General features: G+C 43.0%; 1 protein-coding gene across 2 annotated transcripts in view; it reads right to left on the bottom strand.

The window, feature by feature from the left end:
• FAM53A (family with sequence similarity 53 member A) overlaps positions 1–21826 on the bottom strand; it is a 70293-nt gene that overhangs the window by 21083 nt on the left and 27384 nt on the right. For both annotated transcript variants that reach the window (XM_063157955.1, XM_063157954.1), the window contains exon 4: positions 17328–18124. In XM_063157955.1, the coding sequence (XP_063014025.1) occupies positions 17328–18124 (797 nt within the window). The remainder of the gene's footprint in view (positions 1–17327; positions 18125–21826) is intronic.

Consider the following 21826-nt stretch of genomic DNA (forward strand, 5'->3'; position numbering starts at 1 on the left):
CCTTAATATGTTTATATACCACACTGAATTTAAGAAGTCTTTTTGAATATCAAAAACCCCACAGAAGATGAGTCTTCTGCAGTAATTCAGTTTAAACCTAGTACTTTCTTATCTTCTTGTGTGCACTGATCTCACAGGAAGTTTCTTGGGTGGAGACTTGAGAAGGTTCCAAAAGCCTCTGAACTGTATCTGAATTACTGGTTTGGTTTTATTCCACATGCCAACTTTCTACCATCCAAACAGACCTTAAACTAGAATATAGTTCTAGAGAAAAACCTCTGCCCTGGCATATCTTCATGCCCTTAGAGCTCAGATCACACACCCCACTCAGCAGAGCAATCAATGTCATATTCTACTTGCCCTTACTGGCATAATCAAAGCAGGTTAAAAGACTTTTCCACAAATGAGACAAGTAAGGGAGCTGAGTGACCAGAATCCAGTCCAAGGGAGCCCAGAACAGCAGCATGACACAGCTACTCCTGCAAGTTACACCTTGTCCCAAAAGCAGAAGGTTGAGTTATTCAAAACCATGCCATGACACAGCCCTTGGAATAAAAAGTCAAGTTATAGTCTGTACTAAAGGTCCTAAGAGCAGCAAACCTGCACTGCCTACAAAAAAAATAAACTAACACTGAACCTCAGTTGCTTACTCCAGCAAAGTACACAGAAAGACAAGCCCAGAAGAGAATAATTGTTACTACTTCATCATGACCAGACAGTTTGCTAAGAACTTTATCTCTTCCAGCTTTATGTACTTAAGAGCACTGGTATATTTATCTCAAGTGTGGCACACAAACCTGCTCCCAACTCTAATGCTGTCCTCCATGACCAGCTAAATCATCATTTGTGAGTTTTGCAAGACAGAGCAGCAATACTGAGACCCTCATACAGAGCAGAAATTTAATCAACAGACAGAACAACTGCTCAAAGATAGAGGTGCCAATATAGTTTTGTGACAATGCATCTGAAGACTGCTTAGAAAAAGGGAAATAATATGCCTCAAAGAGCACATTATATTAACATACTTCAGGAGCTCAAGCTGAGTGACATCAGCCACATAAGGGAAGGCTGGAATATTCATGAACTTGACTGAAATGATATCATGGGCACATTTATAGAAAAGCACAAGGTCACACCATCAAACTGCATCACGAGGAATTAATCAGTCGGAAGGGTCAGAGCAGGACAAGAAAAACAAGTGACTGCAGCCACCAACACAAAAGAGCTCTAAAAGGAGAGAAAATAAAAGCAAATAGAAAAAAATACTAGTCAGAGGTAGGCAAGGTTCACAGTCTGCTTCAGCAGAGCCTGGTTTAACACTTAGCATGGCAAAAGAGACAATCAGCAATAACTTTCTCTAAGCAGGCACCGTGCAGAGGGATCAGCTGGAAGGAAGAGCTTGAAAACCAGCTCCAGGGCACCAACACACTTGATAAGGACATGTGATACCATCAGCCATGAGTAAAAGAAATCACTCACAACCTTCTTCTTCATGGCAGTTTTCTAACACAAACCAACCATGTTGGGAATCAACAATAAAATCCAGCTCCAGTTAAAATCCATGTTAGATGGTGCTCATGTGCTAATCCTAAAGTAAAATGAAACAAAGCACAGCAACTTCTGCAATATTCACTTGATTTTTACAGGATATTGAAGCCCAGGAACCTGTGCAATCTCTTTCAACAAGAGACTTCAGCTTGGCCATACATCTGACAGTTGGTACTTCTTGGAAATTGATGCTCCTACAGTATATAAGCCTAACAAAGAAGGTTAAGGAAGAGAAACTAGCAGGGTGGGGAGTGTTACACAAGGACAAATTTATCATAAATCTCAGGACATATTTAAATAGATCACAGAAAAAATATTTTGACCACAAGCTGGCCAGTGAAGTGTGAAACTAGCATTATTCTGTGTACACAAAACCTTTTCAGATGGAGAGAAGAAAAAAACATGAACTAGGTAGGAGTCACATCAAAGAATTTAAATATGACTGCTTTGGAACTGACATGTAGAAGGGGAAGGAGGTTGAAAGCAGAGGGAGTTAACAGCAGCACTCATAGTTCACTAACAGTTCCACTGAGGTTTGCTCTTACAGATTAGAGGTTATTACAAGTACGACAGTTCACTAAAAATGCATTTCAACATCCTGCCCCTCCTTCATTTCCTCTCTGTAATCCTTTGGTTTACAGTTTCCAAACACGAACTTCAAGGATGAAGTTATTTCTGCAGTAACCCAAAGGTAAAACCACTAAGATGCATTACAAACCATATTACCATTACAAAACTGGACTTGACCCTCAGTGTGAATGAATATAGATCAAATGATCCCCCATGGAAGACACAAAGTCTGTTTCACAGCAAGGGAAAGGCTTCACCACAACAGAAGAAAACCCACCCCAGTATGACAGCAGCTAAATCAGCCAAGCAGTACTGCTTGCAACATCTCCTGTAAGATATCAAAGCAAAAAAAGGTTGTTTTGTTTTGTTTTTAGATAAACAGAGGAGAAACTCAAAGTGTCCCAAACCTGTCACTTGTTACACTCTGCAGACAATATGTTGTAGCACTAGCGTGAATCTCTTTTCTATTTAGGTCACAGCTCCTGCTACTCCCACAAGTTACACTGCAGGACAGAGAAACACCTCATATTGCTGCTATTACTTGCAGTGAACGTGGCAGTATATTGATTTTTGCTTTGTGTAACTGGCACTTGGTTTCATCACTACGCAGGAGAACAGGAATCGTAACTGAAGTTATTTCACAGGTGCATGAGAAACTCCTTAAGTAGAAGATCCAGTGTGTATCAGTAGACTCATACCTGAAGAAAAAAACAGCATTTATGCCTAAACAGACATTTGAAGGCAAAGGCCATCTCAAGAACACCAGCTTTACAAACAGTGCTGCTCAGGGAATTAATAATTGGAAGAGACAGGCATTGAGAGCTATTCATAGACCTAAAAAGGTTGCAGAGGACACTCCTTCCTTCCCCCTCAAACTCTGGCATCCCCTCCTCAAGTACACTAGCATGCTTTTTTTAACCCATAGCTTTAAGGCACCAACTTCCAGACTATCAAACTGCTGACAGCGGCAATGAAAAAAAGAAAGATATTCCCCAAATTCTGCTTGGGAACAGACCTTTTGGGCAGTTTCACCCTTTTGCCACCATCCTCTCACTGCTGATTGCCACACACTCAACTTGTCTCATGGTTCCCCAGAGGTCTTCATATTTTTCAGGGTATGTATTAAGACAGAAAAAGCCAGAACTATGCTAAGAGGATTTCAATTTAATATGGTAATGTTACTCAAAACCACAGTCATTGATTGCAGAAGCAGATTCACTAAAAAAAAAAATGCAAGTGCAAGCCGTAAAAAGAGTTGATCACATTAGCAGAAGGATGTCCTGTGTGTCTGAGAGCAAAGAGGGGACAGGGACAGGTTTGAGTGAGCTCACAGGGCTTCACAGATGCTGGGTACTCTCAGATTTGCCATGGCTACAACATCCAGCACACATCAGGGTCACCAGATCCCAAGCCTACCTAGTCAGGGAATGTTTTGTATAAGGCAGCAGCCTAAGAATAGCTCAGTGTATTTATATAGGACTGTGGGTCATGCCACCACACAAGAGGATCAGCACAACTCCGTTCCACTGGATCCTTCTGCTACAAGTCACAGAATACTCCTCACTGCCATAAGGAAAGTGGAGCAGGACTTACTGATGCTCAGCACCAAGAAGGACAGCTGGTTTTCTGGACAGTTATTCTCCACAAGGATCTAAACAGGATTTTGACATCAGACCAAAGAACTTTGGGGAAAAAAAAAAAAATCCCTAAACAGAAAGCAGCAGAGCAGAGCTGCAAAAATAACTCAGAACAAAGCCAAAGCGACGCACAGAACAGCAATGTACATGAAGCAGAACCTGAGGAATGGCAAGCTGTGTAAACTATTTAATTCTGCACATGTCCTGTTCTCACACAGCAATAGACAAAGAATCGCTGTCACTTCCAACATTCAGTTCTGCTGTCCTTCCTCCAAAAGAAAGAGCTTACAGCAGCAAGCAATAGTCCCTAACATCCTTATAAAACACGCACACGCAGGAACACACAGACACAGTAACAGGGAAAGAAGCTGGCAACATTTAGGAGAAAAAAAGTTTTTAGACCATGTGAAATCAGGCAGCAGACATCATGCTGGGTTGCCAATTCCCAGTAAACACAAACATGCATTTTGTAAAGATGCTTAAATGCCATCTGAAAAAAATATTGACTCCTGGTAGAACAGTTCCACACTTTAGGTTTGTACCATGTAAGAGTCATCCCAGAGGAAAAAGCCTGATGTGCAGACAAAGCTTTGCTTTTTCAAGGCCTGTTACTGAAGGAGCTTTTCAAGTTCAAGAACCTTACTTTTTTTCAAGAACACAGCTGGGCAGAATAGCATCCAAATTCAACAGTATCAGAGGCAGGGACTAGAGGTTCTCCAAACTGTGTCAAACCAGACTAACCCCTTCAGGCAACAATGTTTAAGGTAAGAAAAACAGTTATCTGTCTTTGAAAAATAACTAGGTCAAGAAAACACTCTGCTGTGGCTAGAAAAAACCCACAAGGCCATTTCTTGACAAACTTTATGACCCATGTAACTCCAGTTTGGAATGTAGTTATCAGTTATGTTTCAGCCCAGGAAACTTAAATCTGTTTGTGACAGCAAGATCATTTTAAGGAACAAGACTGGAAAAAAGATGGTCCCCCTCTAACACTGCTCAAACTAAAACAGTTTTTTCTAACAAATTAAGGATTCCATTAATTAGAAGTTACAGCTGTAAGTAAAGGACCTTTCTCATCATAATGAAGGGGGGAATTACCCAAGATCTGGATTAGCCAAGCTCAGATGCATCTGAAATGGAGACCTAGATGGACAGCAATTCCTGACTCCCTCCCCTTATTTAAGCTACCTAGATATTAATCTTGTTCATGGCAGGAAGAGGGAAAAGCATCAAATTTAACTCTGACATTATCTCCAACAACTTAGCAAACTGCAGATTAATCCTCAGGTACTTACACTGATACCAGAGTACATCAAGTCTCAGTTAACTGGGCCTACTTACTAAAATAGGACTGGAAAAATTAAAAACATGTTTAAACTCAAGCCTTGTAGAAGCTGAAGGTATTGGGACAGGACCTGCTGGTCCTGCCTGAAGGATCTGTCATCAATATGAACAGTGCCTCCCAATAAATGTGAGACTATACAAGCAGCCTCAGACGTGCCCTGGAGCTCTTAGGACAAGTTTCCTGTTCTACAAAACCTGTTTTGAAAGGCTTTCCTCCTCAAAAATGGCTGTTCCTTGGACAAGGTACAAAGACTAACAGCTCTGTGTCAAAAACCATCAATAACCAAAGGAACTTTGCTAGTTTTGCACCAGGCACAGAGCTATAGTTGAACACCATCAGATGCACTGCAATAGCAGGGATTTGGAGACCACTGATGCTCAGCAGATACCAAATGCTATGGGCAGGACTCTCCCACAAGTGTGAGCTCTGATGATTAAGTGCCCCAGGCTACTCTCAGAAGCAGCCAAATACAACTGCAAACTTCTAGCTCACTGAGGTAATTACTTGTAGCACTTTGAACTAAGCTAAAAATACATAGTCTTTGATACATCAAGGATTCTTCTTCTCATCTAAATCAGTATGAAGCTAGCACTACATGCACACCAAAACAGGCAAAATATATCACTTGTCCCTCTCACTATAACAATAATTACTTTTTAATAGACTACAGTTTCATTTTTCATAGATTATAGCTTAATCTGTGAGGCCCTAAAATATACCCACAAAAACTAGGCAAATAAACCCCCCAGAAGGTAACCCTGTGATATCAATTCATATTGGTTTGGTACCATGATATAAAAAGCTAGCATTTAAGGTTTCACATATCAGATCAAATCATAAACTGGGTAGAGAATGTTTCACTAAACCACCCCAGTGAAAGTAAAAATACCTGTCAGGTGCTAAAGCTTAGCAGGACCAGGACACTAATTATCCATGATTCATTAGCCATTCCACAAATGTGTTACTGCTTCCTCATATGGAAAGTTCTCAAGGACTGTCATATTCTGAAGCCTGGCAGTCCAGAAGATGACTCACTCACTTTGAGACAAAACATTATTACCAAAATATAATGCCTGTTTCATACAGACACTGTAATCACCATTGTATTTGAAAGAGGAAAACAAGGAAAAGGAATTCGGCTTCCCTTCCTCTGAGTCCTCCTCATACAAAACTCAAACCACAGGGGTGGCAAGGGGAGGGGAGTGAGGAAGGGAAAAACAAATGCTAAAGTGGTTTCCATAACCAAGCCCTCCATAATTTCAAGGCATGTATGACATGAACATGCTGCAGAGAGACCACAGGAAAGCACAGCTTCAGGGAAGATAATGCCTTACACCAGAGCCTTGCATGCTGCCATTTGCTTAAGGACATCCTCAAACAACAAAAGCTCAAGTGGTTGGAGAGCCCAGACTTAAAATTACACAATAGAGGTTGTGAAAAGAAGTGTTTCACAGTTAGCATATCTTCATCTACATAAAATAAAACACAAGAAAACTAAAGCAGCAAGTGATGAAGGTCTCTAATACAGAACAAAAAAGGATACAGTTTAAGTTACTTTTTATTCCATATACAGAACTTACCTGAAAAACTTCATTCAAGTTCCCAATAAACACTTTATTAGATGGGGCAGGGGCAGTCTCAATTACATCCCAGATTCAAAAAGAAATGGGAAGTTGAGAAGCAGTAGCTTCAACATCTCATTTCATATTTAATTACTCATGCCCTTTTCTCTAGTTTCATTCAATTGTAAAATTATCTAAACTGTTAAGTCAAGAAATTACTCTAGCAAACATTAATTCCTATCAGAGATGCTTCTACTTGAGTTGTATTTCTTTAAGAAAAATCAAAAATACTGAAAACCTTGAAATTCAAGCATCCCTCTCAGCTTAACTGATGCTTAGGGCACCCAAACATCTCCTTCCTGCAATAACTACACTCTAAAGGCAGCCCTGCTCAGGCTCACACCCTCTGCACAGGCGCTGCAGCCATAAAGGTGCACACAGACTGCGCAAAAGCAAAGGCAATTCCCAGGGCAGCGTCTCTGACAAGGAAATCCACTCTGAGCTGAGCTGCATGTCCTTGGATGGAGCCCACAAGTTCCACATGAAAAGCTCACACGAGTCAGTCCAGCAGCTACACACCATTGACACCATCGGGGATCTTGAGTCCTACAAGATTCATGGTTAAATTAAGTTATGACCTGTCCTGCCTTTCTTATAGGCAGATAGTGGAAGGTTTATACAATGTTTGTCTCCTTCTGAAAAAAATCCATTAGATTAGGTTCCATTCTTCATTTTAAGAAACTGTTATTCTTGCTTCCACAAAAATTTGTCACAACACATTAAAGAACTAAAAATCACACTTAAAACTCTGCACCTACCCAGTAGCAGAGAAAGCTCCTCATTATTGCTCCCCCAAAAGGCCCTTTAAAGTCAGTCATGGCACAAGTGTTGTCCTTAGGCACTGCTGCTGCACACATTTTGGTGGAAATTCTCAGCTCTTTGTACAAGAGTTCTTCTGTTTTCACCTGGTACACTGCCTGAACTTATTTTAAAAATTAAAGCTTAGTTTTGCTGTGTTGCTTTGCTGGCTATTAAGAATAATACCCAGCTTTAAAAATAAAGATTTTAACACGCTTCACATTAAAAACCATCTGAGAAAGGATGGAAAATGAACATCAGTTTTGCAACACCACAGTGTTAATAGGAACTGTGTAATTATAGATAAGCCTTTTAACTGATGTTAACAAAGTCACTCTTGAAATAGAAAAATTCAGAGACCTCCTACGTTACTTTCACACAACAGATGTGCAGTTCATCTATTTAGGATTAGAAGGATGAAAGAGCCATACAACTATGCCTGAAATGACAAAATCCAACTCAAAACTGATTGTCAGATAGTAACATAACGCCCAGTGGAAAATAGAGATTTTGACAAGGTTAAAAAGCTGTCTTTAAGCTTAAGTCAACTATTTATGCCACAAATGCATACTCTAAAAATAGCTCTCATACCCTCCTGAAAATACTACTGTTATTTAAGCAAGTTCCTGCTCAAACAATGGACACAGCAAAGAGACAAGTACTAGCTGCTACATATGATTAAGAAGTTTAGAAGAATGCTATACTGATTTACAATGGCATAAAATAAAATTGTGGTGGGGAATGTTGTTTTGATTGTTTGGGGTTTCTTTTAAATATTTGGAGCTTGAGCCCACTTACAGGCTTTTTACTCTGATGCAATACATGTTCAAGAACTTCTTTTTAGTTCTTGAAACCAGCAGTTGAGTATTTCTAACCTATGTACTCCAACATAGGGAGCAGCACCTGTATAACACCTTATATAAGTAGGGTAAATAAAGCTGAAAAAGGTTCATCAGTTTCTACACAATATTCATTTCATTGACCTATTTTACTGGAGTACTTTGAAGGGGTTTAAATCAAGAGACCTAACTATTAGGGAAAGGAATAGTGTAAATGTTTGACTGGAAATGGAGATCTAGCTGAACCTCACCTGGCCCTACTCAAGTCCTTGAAGCTCTGCAAGAAGCTCTCATCCCTGGTTATTATTTCTCAGAGCAAAAACTATTGCTCATGTGTAATTCTCTATCTCTTGAAAAAAAAAAATATTCCAGGCCAAAAAAATCAGAGTCATTCATAAATTTTTCACAAAGCAGAGAAGTGTAGCTGGATACAGGCTCCCAGGCTCTAGGTAGCACAGTTAATATCTGCTATTCCTCCTCTTGCTCCTGCAGAAGTTGTTTTCAAATGGAGACTGAGACATCTCACATGTTTTTATTAACTAGAGGATCAGGAAGATTAAAGCTCTATTTCCATGAAATATTATCATGACAGTAGGAAAGAGATCCAAAAATACATGACACTATCTTAAGTGAGTCTGAATTTTACAGCTTAGGCAAAACTGCCCCTGCTTCCCACAAAAGACTCTTTTATCTGCTAAGGAAACCACATCCCTGGAAGCATTTAAAAGGCTACAGTGGACCAAATATTAGAAAAATATATATTGTGGGAAGTAAGCATGGGACAAGAGAGAATGGGACAAGATGATCTAGGACATCTTTCCTCAGCCATGATTTCCACAATTGTTTTTTACAGATTGATAACCAAATGTAAATAGCTACTCACATAGAATTTGATTTAAACTGCTGTACACAATTTTTTATTTAATTTGACATTATGGGAGGTTTCATCACAGTACATAGCAGATGCATACTGCTTAACTTCAGGGAGGCAAGTTTAACACACAGTCTAAGCCAAAAATACTTGGAAATTTACTAGACATGTGTTGTGCAGAGAGGTGCAGAGCTCAGGAATGAATACCTGTGCTCTTCCAGCAGTCACTGGTGCTGGGACTGCCCCCGGCCATCAGTGAAGTTTGCTCAAGCAGTAAATGCCACAGGAGGAGGCACCTCAAGAAACTGCTCCCACCTCACTCTCCAAGGAGAATTGCTTCCTGATCTTAGCAATTCTCTGGCCTCTTCACTGATTTAAGTCAAACAAATATAGCTTGACCGACCTCTAGCAGATTGAGGCCAACTTGCACTTCATTGTCCAAACTCCTGCAGGCATAGCAGGAGTTGATCTTAGCTCTGCTGAAGCTCAGAGGAACTGCAAGTACCTTACTGTACTCATTTTCATTCAGACATTTGTTCTCCAAGACTAAATTACTCTCAAAGAAAAACCACACTGAAATATTGAAGTTTTTAGCCTCTTGCACATAGGGGGATGCTGCATGGGCAAAGAGTAGAAAATTCTCCTTGAGGGTCACTGCTCACAATTTATTTCCAGCTATAAATTATGCTTATGCCTAGAATTACACAAAATGGATTTGAAACACTGTTTTACTTAGCTGGGCAATTTTGATACAATGTTGATATTTGAAATACAAATCATGTTATCTTTTGCTTTCTTGGTTTATGATCACTTACAGAAATTACCACCACAGGAAGGAAAAAAAAAAACCAACAAGTCCCCAAAGTGTTTTTCAAAGCAAAGGTAGGCCAGGATTAGTTCTATTTTTCAAATGTGAAGTTAAAGGCTCCCCTGGTAATAGGCATTTAATTTTAAAAAGAACTAGAATTCTGTTCCTGGCTCAATTACTTCATTCATAGCTGTTCTTTTTGGTCTCAATCTTATACAAGGGGAAACTACTACTGTTGTACATCTATATTTGCCACCATTTTATTGATCCCAATCAAGCCCAGCCCAGCCCTTCTGTACATATTACTCATCTGTACTGCATTTTCCACAAAGCATATTCCAACACCCAAGGGCAGGCACTGAGGGTGCCCTGCAGCATAGATACCCATGCGTAGTGCAAGGACACGTAGCACCTATTGCATCCGAGCAGGGCTGCACCATCCCTGCACCACGTCAGACACAGAAAAGCCAGCCCTCCATGCTGACCATGAGGTGCTGTGGCACATCTTGCAGTGAATCTCAAGGGCTGAAGTGACTGAAGTGATGACGTGCTGCAGTTGTAATGAAAGACCCTCCCCAATGGCACTGCACTCGTGTGCAGAGGCAGAGCAGCCTTTGCTGACTCCACAAGCACAATGACACCTACCCCAAATAACCTGTTTGCTCCCATTCAGACAGGAGGCTACGAGAGACAAGCTTTACACAAGCATCTCAGGCTATTTAAAGCAACATGTTTACTATTTCCAGAACACAATCTGAATGAACTTCATGAGCCAGCACTTAACCTACTTTAGCCAGTGCAGCCCTGACTCACAGGGCAGGCACCCAGTGAGCTTAGTGAGGGACTTGATATCACTTCTTTATCTTGTACATGCTAAAACAGCAACCTGGGAGAGAGCTTAACTAAGGGAGCAGCTCCTTCCCTACACAATTCTTAATCACAACAAGAATTCAAAGAATTAAGAAAAATGCTTCTACAGTTACTTAAACTTAGTGAGGTCACAGTATGGCTAATACATAAACCTGTCCCCATACTAACCATTACAGTAACCTCAAAGGTCAAAACCCAGCCATTGCCTGGTAGTTCTCAGACTGCAACCACACATTTTGTTACCCTGGCTTATATAACTAAATAAAATAATTAGTATTACAGCTCACCCTTGTAGCTATTCACAACTGCTTCTACAAACTGGCCCACACAAAGTGAAACAAGTAAGTGGATGTAGAGATTGCACAACAGAGACCAGGAGTTACCAGGAAAGTCTCTGTAATAAAATCAGCAGCAATCTGACCCAGGTTCAGTTGTAACACTGCTGATGTGCTCTGCCCTTTATTAAGTACTGCCTTCTCCTCCCATCCTTCACATACCCACCCCCAAAATTCACCTCTGCTTTTGTATATGTTTTTAAACTGCTGTTTCTACCAACTGCTGTTGGTTGAAATCACTCCCAACTAGTCCTCTGCTCATTCTCACATGTAAGTGATACTAATCTGGCTGTTTTGGTCAAAGTTGATGTATTTGACTCATTTGTTCACACTCACCCTGTGAGAAACCCTCATTCCTACACAGAGCCATTACACTACTATCTGCAGCATAAAGGCAGTAGTCATAAAGCAATTTTAACTCAATTTACTTTAAGGATCAAAGTTATCCAAATGTTTTGCCTGCTGTCGAGCTGAAGCTTCAAGAAAGACTAAATCAAGCATTCAGGTGTTGCAGGTGATGAAGAACTGCTTACAAAAATTAAATTGTTGCCTAACACCACGGAGGTCCAAGACATAGAATTAAAAAAACTGATTATCAATAGAAAATAGCTCTATCAGCAGTTGTCAGAGTTTGAACCACTGATGCACACTCAGAAAGCCCCAAGATGCACATTGGCAGGAGCCAGGCCATGCTGGAGGAAGTATCACATTGCACATTCATTGTTCCTGCATCCCTCAAAGCAGCTGCTCTGGCTGGGCAGGGTGCCAACTGCAGCTTTGACCTGACCTGGTGTGGCATTTAGGAGCTCTCAGTACCAAGAAAACCCAGTAGTAGAAAATCCAGATGACTTTCAAGCATTTCTAAGAAAAGAAGCACCCTGTACTAGGAAAGTACAGCTTCAGTCCCTGAGTTGACTGTTTAAAGACCCTTAGAACTCTTCATTGTGTTGTCTTATCAGTCTAATGTTAATTAATGCATGAGATGCCCCAGGATTCAATAGTTGAAACTATTACTGATGTGGATAAAGCCAGGTATTTGGTGTTAACTATTTAAACAGACCAAGCACCACTTCACAGAACACACAAACAGTTTGGGATTTTAAAGCATGCTACCAGGATTATTACTTTCTGGAACCTCATGCCACCACACTGGGGGAGGAGTAACACAGGAATGTTGAACACCAGAAAGACTTCTAACTACAGTGTGGTGTTTGATCTAAAACAGAATTAAATCTCACTGTCACAGTAAAACTTGCTTACACACCAAAAAACACGTGCAACCTCTTGGCTGCTCTTGCCTTGTCGCACCTCAGGATCAACTGACATAACTCACGAAGCAGAGCACTGGGAAAAGCTCAGCAGTTTCCACGTCAGCCAAGAAACATTTCTCTGCTCCAGCTGCAGTTAGCAGCCTGAGCACCACCCTGAGCGATTGTGCAGCAGCCTCTGAGACAGAGCGGGTTTGCTGCTGCAGGGGAGCCCAGAGAGGCTGCTGGCCACACTCGGCATCTGCACACGGCGGGTGACCCTGTTGGCTGCCAGCGCAGGCTGGCACTGCACTGCACTGCAGCCAGCCCTCACCTCGTGCCTCTCTGCTCTGCTTGGAGCACACGCTCTCGGGGCACCGACACCGCCTTCTGCTCGCTGCAGCTCCCACGGCTCTCCCTGCACACGGCAGGTGACACTGCCTGCTGCCAGCGCGGGCTGGCACTGCACTGCAGCCAGCCCTCACCTCGCTCCTCTCTGCTCTGCTCGGAGCACACGCTCACGGGGCACCGACACCGCCTTCTGCTCGCTGCAGCTCCCACGGCTCTCCCTGCACACAGCGGGTGACACTGCCTGCTGGCACTGCACTGCAGCCAGCCCTCACCTCGCTCCTCTCTGCTCTGCTCGGAGCACACGCTCACGGGGCACCGACACCGCCTTCTGCTCGCTGCAGCTCCCACGGCTCTCCCTGCACACGGCGGGTGACACTGCCTGCTGGCACTGCACTGCACTGCAGCCAGCCCTCACCTCGCTCCTCTCTGCTCTGCTCGGAGCACACGCTCTCGGGGCACCGACACCGCCTTCTGCTCGCTGCAGCTCCCACGGCTCTCCCTGCACACGGCGGGTGACACTGCCTGCTGCCAGCGCGGGCTGGCACTGCACTGCAGCCAGCCCTCACCTCGCTCCTCTCTGCTCTGCTTGGAGCACACGCTCTCGGGGCACCGACACCGCCTTCCGCTGCGCTGCAGCTCCCACGGCTCTCCCTGCACACGGCGGGTGACACTGCCTGCTGGCACTGCACTGCACTGCAGCCAGCCCTCACCTCGTGCCTCTCTGCTCTGCTTGGAGCACACGCTCACGGGGCACCGACACCGCCTTCCGCTGCGCTGCAGCTCCCACGGCTCTCCCTGCACACAGCGGGTGACACTGCCTGCTGGCACTGCACTGCAGCCAGCCCTCACCTCGCTCCTCTCTGCTCGGAGCACACGCTCTCGGGGCACCGACACCGCCTTCTGCTGCGCTGCAGCTCCCACGGCTCTCCCTGCACACAGCACCAAATGGACAAAGTCATCCTGTGCCTTCGGGGCTGCAAACAGCTAATGCTTCTGTTATCTTTTCCTACAGTCTTTTCCACTTGTTTTTACAGCTGTCTTCGTGTCCTAGAAGGTCTGATGTTTCACAAGTTTGAATTTTCAGCTTCTAGTGCAGAAAAAGATCATTCCCAAATTTAGCACTACGTGAGAGCAAAGCAGGCCTGTACAGCAATCTGCCTGAACGCTTCAATCTCTTTCTGCATACATGAATCACTCACTTTACTGGATATTAATGGAGCGTTTTCCATGAGAACTGAAGGTATGGCATATTCCTTCCCAAGAGGGCATGAAAACCTAAACCAGAGGGGGAGTGCAGTGAAGTGTGAAGGTCTGTGGAAGAATACAACAAAGTCAAAGTACATAGAAATAAATAGTTTATGGTATTCAGAGCTGCCTGCCCAACTTCTTTTACCTCTTCTAAATAAAGGTGGAAATCAGAATATTAAAGATGCAACAGTGGAAGAAGCAAGCCAGGAACAAGGACAGAAATTAAGAACAGGCATGGATAAATTAATAATCTGAATTGTCTAATCAATGAATTCTGAACTTTAAAAGCAATGACAATGGAAACTTTACTGTCAGAATTAGACTTTTGATTTTCTAGCACTAATATTTATCAAATTAATAGGGACTGAAGCAACAACCAACAAGTACATTTTCAGAACTCAACTAGCAAAAAAAACAGTTCAGTAATGGAAAAAAGCCCAAAACAAAAAACCAACACCAAAACAAAAACAAGAAAATTAAACACATCAAACCAAAACAGACCTTTCATCCCTTTCTGCCTCTAAAGCTTCACCCAGCCACAGCTATTCAAGATCTTCATTCAGATGTAAGAACCCTTGCTTCAAGCTGAAGTAAATAAATCCTTTAGTGCTGAAAAATACTGATTTGAGAGAATTCCTTGCTGAGAAGCCTTCTGTAACTTCAGCAGGTGTTTGTGTAAACCTCTCAGGACACCAGAGCAGTGGCAGAAATGTCTGGAACCCCAGAACTTTCATCTTCAAGCAGCTGTGGCTCCAATATACCACCTTCAGATCTATCATACATCCTATCTGCCCCATGTTAACTTCTCCACAAGCACTATTATCTAACTGCTGACCTGGTTTTGAGCAACCACTTGGTAAGTTGAGCTTTTTAGGAAGATTTGAGAACATCAAAGTATTTGCAGTAAAGCTTAAAACAAAAATCCTTAAAAGCACTTGTTTTCAACAGAGGTCTTCCATAAACTGACTTGGAAGTGAATTTGAAATCACAGAAAAAGTATTTTTGGAAGCAATAAGGAGCCACCAAGACACATGAAAGGAAGGTCTGACTGAACTTCCCCTAATGGTAGCCCTGATCTTCACTGAGCTCTGTGCAGATGTAGCCCATCTTGTATGACACTTCCAAACAAGCTTTCTGTAGTATTAGCTCAGGACATTGTGCACAGCAGTCATTTTGCTTAAGACCACAATGTAAATTTCAAAGCATATACATCTGCTAGGATTTGGGGCATGCAGAGAAGGTAAGATAAGAAGACTTCTAAAATAAAATGGGTAAGCAAACTGACATTCTAAAGAACCTTGATATTCCTTGGAAACTTAATTCAATTTTTGCTTCAAATGTTTCCAGTACTTGCCTCATTTTTCAACAGATGCTTTCATTAAGGTTTAGAATGTTTGGAAATTGATGTATTTCCAAGCTATAGTTTGTGCCTTAGATTAAAACACACAGTAGTACCTTAATAGGAAGATTCTACTGAAATAGCTGGAAAGAAAGCATCAGGTCTTGACACTGCAGAATAAACTACTCATCATGAAATCATCACTTCAAAATAGTCTTACAGGAAAAAACAGTCAAGACTGGCTAAATATTAGTGCATATACAATTCTGCAGCAATTCTAAACAGCCAAAAAACTTCCTATAGACATGGGCTGTAACAGGTTTCCTCCATACACCCTGCTGTATGGATTATTTAAAAGGTGCAAGATCTGAGCAACTGAAGCTATTCAGTGGCCTGAAATACTGCATCTCCCCTCCAGAGCTTGAAGAATGCAAGCACTGAGCCTAGCCAAAAAAGGGGCAGGTTTTCAATTTTACATAAAGAAACCTGCACCAGACCACACAGGCAGTTGAAAGGCAAATCCAGTAATACTTCTGGTCTAGATTAGCAAACTAATCCCAGCAGTGATTAACACAGGGAAACAGGTAAGATCTGATTAGCTAACTAGCAAACTTGCATCTTAGCCAAAACTCAGAACACTGTCTAGTCATACCTAGAACAGAACTGATTATCAACCTTATCAGTAACTACACAGACCGCTTTACCCCCACAGCTCCACCAAAAACGTTATATTTTTAAAGAGGAAAATCCTTTAAGATATAAGGAAGTTGTTTCACAAAAGTACAAGGGAAGGACAGTTGCCATCATAGAGACTTTTACCCAAGTGGATATAAATCAGTTAGCATCAGACAGTTCCAGTATCTATCTGACTGGTATTTTGATATAAAGCCTACTAATACTGGGGTACCACAAACTGCATGTTTTAGCCAACACTGTGTCCTATTCAGCTTTTCTTTTGCACAGTGCATCACATAAGGGACACTGGTGCACAACTATGTCCCTTCCTTACAATTTTACTGCTGCTTTTGCAAACTGCCTCCTCACCACTGGTCATAACAGAACTATCACACAAACCTTCCAAGCCTGCTATCTACTGAAGGCAGTAGGGTTATATTCACAAGCACAAAGTGTTCTCTGACCATAATGTTACATTCAGTTTTACATTTTTAACTGTAGCACTCAACTCTGCTGACCAAAAAATTCCAAAGAAGTGAGTTCTGCTACATGCATTTGTATTACATACAAAGTATAGGCATGAACTGAAGTTTTCTAGCCCTTGAATCAGCACCTCTAATGAGGAGGGAAGTAGAACTCTAAATAAAATTCTGGAGTAAAACACCCCTCCATTGAGCTAAAGCACCTGTAGTTGCCATATTAGAATACTACCTCTTTCTAACTGCTTATTTGAAGCTTCTTTAGTCAATCCATTTATACAGGGGTTTGCTTGCTCTTACTTAGCTTCATAGAATTACTCAAACCAAGGGAAGTAACATTACTCAGAAATCATTGCATGGGGGAAGACAGTGGTATCAACTTTTTGCTACCATGTGCACTCCATTCCTCATGGTGTCCTTGCTTTTCAAAAAGCAGGCCAATTTTCTGTGGTCTCTGCTTTTAAACATCTTTCCAGAGCTCTCAGCGTTCTATATGCTTCAGAATATATTCTGTATGCTTCAGAACGTCAGAATATATTCTATATGCTTCAGAACTTGAAGAACTGGGTTTCACAGGCAGAACCTAAGTGGCATTAGGGTATAGCGCAAGCATCCTGCTCTCCTGCCAAAGGTGACAGACCCAGGGCACAAGCACACCTACAACAACTACAAATTAGCACTGCTGATCTAGAAACACCCTTTCTGCAAGAGCTCCCTTCCCACAGTGAGCAAAGCAAAATCTCACCCGTGTCATTTTAAAAAAGTCTAAGGATGGCCTGTTCCATCGTACATCCTCCTCCCGTCTGCGCTTCAGCCGGCTTTTCTTCTCGTTCAGCACGCAGGGCTGCGAGCGGCACCTGAGCAGGCCCTGCCGCCGGCTGAGCTCGGGCGTGGAGGTGGGAGTGCTGCTGGCTGAAGGCAAGAGGTTCCCCGTCTCGGTGATGTGCTCCTGCGAGAGGGACAGGCGGCGCCTCGGGTTAAAGTCACAAGGGCCTCCGGAATTCCAGCGGGTGCTGGAGCTCGTGCTGCCCTCGCTGCTGTCCACAAACCCGCTGCTGGCAGAGGAAGGTCTGGGTACTGGAGAGGTGTTGAAGCTGGTGACGGTGAAGACGTTGCTCAGGGACAGGATGTTCTGCGGCAGGCTGATGCTTGTGCTTCTCTGCAAGGTGGCGCTTCCGTGGCTGTTGCAGCGCTGCAGGGTAGCGCTGCCGCCGCTGTTACAGCGTCTCTTGGACACAGGAGTCCACACCTTGGAGCCGCCGGGCTTCCAGGGGGAGCGGCAGCGCGCCAGCTCGTCGGGCTCCGACAGCGAGCGGCAGTGGCGCTTGGTGGGCGGCGCCAGCGGCTGGCCCGCGTTCTCGTTGAGGTTCAGCTCGCTGATCCAGCCCGACACCATGGACGCGCTCGACGCCTCCTGCTGCCACGGCAGGCTGCCATGGCCCGCGGCGCTGAACGGGCACACCGCGAAGGGGCACGCTGAGCTCCTGCTGCTCTCAGGCTGCGCTGGGTAACCCCCATTCAAAGCTTTCCAAGGACTGTCTTCTGAAAGCAAGACAAGATACACGTCAGAGGTGACAGGAGAAAGAACCATTTGTGTTAAGCCTAGTTTAATGTAAAGCCATCGAAACCATCTTTAGAAGGATGAACTATAAACACTCAGCTCCTAATCAAAATTTCACACTATAAAAATAAGTAGAAAATTCAAAAACACAAAGACCAAAGTATTTAATCAGGAACCAATGAGGCATTCCAATATATACGTACCTTGCTAATACATTTTCCTTTACACTGAATAACTACAATGGTTTTTTTTTCAGTGAGCAACACGACAGTTTCGTACTGCACAGCACACACTACAATTAAATCAGACTAGTGAACAAGCTCAGGTACAAACAAAACAGATTAACAACACAAGACGCTGTTGAGAACACAGATTCTTGCAAGAAGCCATCAGGGAACTCTTCATTTTTTTATGCAAGAGCTGGATAATCACTTCAAACTGCTGTTCTTCATTTAGTTCTTATGCTTTTCTATCAAAAACACCTTATTAAAGAAAAGTTCCAAAGAATGTTCACATTCACTGCTCTGAAAAGCTTTACTTTAAATTAAAACAGTATAACGTTAAATCAGACTGAAGACTGTTGCTTCCCCCCTTACATTCTGACTATATGAAAAAAACCCAAATCTTAATTTAATGCAATGCATAAAATAAAGTATCCCTTAAGAACCTCCTGCAAGTCTTGCTGTGAATGCAGACACAGTGCACAACTTCTCATCTGGAGTGGCAAGGCTGGGTTAAAAGCAGTCTGCCAGTGCAGCCTCTCGCTCTTTTGTGAAGCGTTTCTTTGAGAACATTCTGCACATTTTACAGCTGTTCCTCCACATTATACAATGAAGTGTAAGAAGAACTACAGCAGACTTCGGATTTGCAAATTGAAAAGCAGCAAAACTGTTGGCCAGCTAACAGTGCTTCATGCTTGGTTAGAAAATTTGCTAATTTAAACCAATTAGCCAAATAAGTTTCACTTATCCTGGCTTTAAAGAAAGAACATTTAAAATACCCATTTTTTCCTATACATCTACTTTAAGAAACTAGATAGAGCCTAAACTCTCAATACTAGTATATTCTTATGCTTGATTTTCTAAACTAAGTTTTAGAGTAATAAACAGCTAAAAGACTTGCTGAGTAGCTTTAAAAGTTGCAAACCCAAATAGTTGTACATGTTCCATGCCCAAAGTATGTCATGGATTATCCTGTTTATTTGGATCTTATTTAAAAGAACACCCTATTGTCTCAAAATCATTTAACTGTGCAGACAGCTGGCCTATTCAAACATGTTTTATTAGAATTCCTCTGTCCTTCCTCCTCCATTCTTTCAGATGGGTACAACCACATACTGTGCTTTGCCTTAAGCATGCAAGCTCTTCAAGGCAGGGACCATCCATAATTCAATGCAAGTAAAAGAGCCAACACAATGGGGTCCAGCTAATGTATGAAACGCCTAGCATCTACTGCAGGAGAATTTCCTAGCTGGAACTCACCTGATTTTTTTTTTAATCCTTAGGAAGCTTTCTTCCAGGATAGGAGACTTATTTAAAAGTTTAATGTAAAAATAAAAAAGTCAAGAATCTGTGTTTTAATTGTTTACATGGCAGAAGCACCTAATAATTTAGGAAAACACCTCTAAGATCAGAGTCCAATCATTAACTTAAATCTACCAAGTCCACCGTTAAACCATGTTCCAAGTGCCACATCTACATGTATTTTAAATACCTGCAGGGATGGTGACTCCACCACTACCCTGGGCACCCAGTTTCCATACTTGACAACCCTTCCAGTGAAGAAATTTCTCCTGACATGCAATCTAGGCCTCCCCTGGTGCAATTTGAGGCTGTTACCTCTTGTCCTGTCACCCGCTATTCAGGAGAAGCCTTTCCCTCATGCACAAGACAGGTCACCTTGTTAGAGAAGACTGGGTTGGTCCAGCAGGACCTGCCTTTCACAAAGACCAGACTGACAGCTTGTAGCTCCCAGATCCTCCTCCAGGCCCTGCTGGCAGATGAGTGTCACATCTGGTGACCTCCAGGCCCTGGGACCTCCCCAGAGAACCACGAGTGCTGGTAAATGCCAGAGCGGCTCAGTGAGCCCATCCATGGCTCCCTCAGTCCTCCTGGGTGGGTCCCATCCAGCCCCACAGCCCTGTGTGGGTCTGAGTGATGCAGCAGATCTCTGACCATTTTCCCTTGGATTATGGGGGCCTCATTCTGCTCCCCATCCCTGTCTTCCACCTCAAGAGGCTGAGCACCCAGAGAACAACTGGTCTTACTGTTAAAGACTCTGGCAAAGAAGGCACTAAATACCTCAGCTTCCATCATCCCTTGTCCCTATATCCTCCTTGCATCCAGTAAAGGATGGACATTTTCCTTAGCCCTCCTTCTGTTGCTGAAGCATTTACAGAAACATTTTTAATTGTGTTTTATGGCAGTAGCCAGATCAGCTTCTTGTTGAACTCTGGCCCTTCTCATTGTCTCCCTGTATAAGCTGACAACATCCTCATAGTCCTCCTGAGTTGCCTTCCTCTCCCTCCAAAGGTCACCTCTCCTGGCTTTTTTTCCTTAGCCTTGAGCTCCAGCCAAAGCTCTCTGTTCAAACAGACCAACCATGTTCCCCACTGGCTCATCTTTCAACAGCCGGCTCCTGCACCTTTAACATTTCCTTCTTAAATCACATCCAGCCTTCCTGGACTCCTCTGCCATTCAGGACTGCCTCCCAAGGGACTCTGCCCACAGCCCCCTACTTCTGCCCTCCACAAGTCCCAGGTGGCAGTTCTCCTAATCCCTGCCTCCTCCTTTCTCCAAGGATCAAACCCCAGGCAGCCCCTGATCACCGCCTCACCACCAGTCCTTCCCTGTTTAAAACCAGCAGGGTCTCTCCCCTGGCTGAGCTCACTCATCAGCTGCATCAGGGAGTTTTCTTCCACAAAGTCCAGGAGCCTCCTGGACTGCTTCCTCCCTGCTGTATTGTATTTCCAGCACACATCTGGTAAGTTGAAGCCCCCCATGACAGGACCAGCAATTGTGAGGCTTCTCCCAGCTGCTTACAGAGTATTCTGTCTGCTTCTCTTCATCCCGGTTGGGTGGTCTGTGACAGACCCCCACCAGGATACCTGCCTAGTTGGTAATGCTGTTTGGACAAAGCACCATTTGAAACTTCTCACAAACCAAGATTCACATTTTATGAGGAATCCCACTGCGCAAATAGAAGTTCTCCTTGCTCAGAGAAAACATAACATGCAAAATTTCAACTCCATGCCTTAATAAGGCAGTACAAAGTTCACATATCAATAACTGGAACTCTTCTTTTTGCTAGATGAAGCTTATTCTAACAGGACCAAGGGGGAATGAAGGCAAATAACACTTCTATGAGGGCACTGGACTTCAGCTTCAGGTTTGCATCATGCTGGATGGTTTGTGTGGCAAAGAATATTATAAGGTGTGCAAAGATTTCTACTAGCTGAGGAATCTGAAGATGTTTAACATGAAAAACAGCATTAGTGTGCTTCTGCACACCAAGGCAGATATTGAACAAAAAAAAAAAAGTGTTACACGGGCTTTTTACTATGCAAAGCAGATCACAAGTACAAAACTAACAACCAGCTATTCCCAGTATTGTTCAAAGACCAGCTTAAACCAGCAGGCTCTACAGCAGCATGCTCCATCCCCCTCACCTTATTTACAAAAGAA

Source organism: Melospiza melodia, chromosome 5, assembly GCF_035770615.1.
Source record: "Melospiza melodia melodia isolate bMelMel2 chromosome 5, bMelMel2.pri, whole genome shotgun sequence".
In the NCBI taxonomy this organism is placed as follows: domain Eukaryota; kingdom Metazoa; phylum Chordata; class Aves; order Passeriformes; family Passerellidae; genus Melospiza; species Melospiza melodia.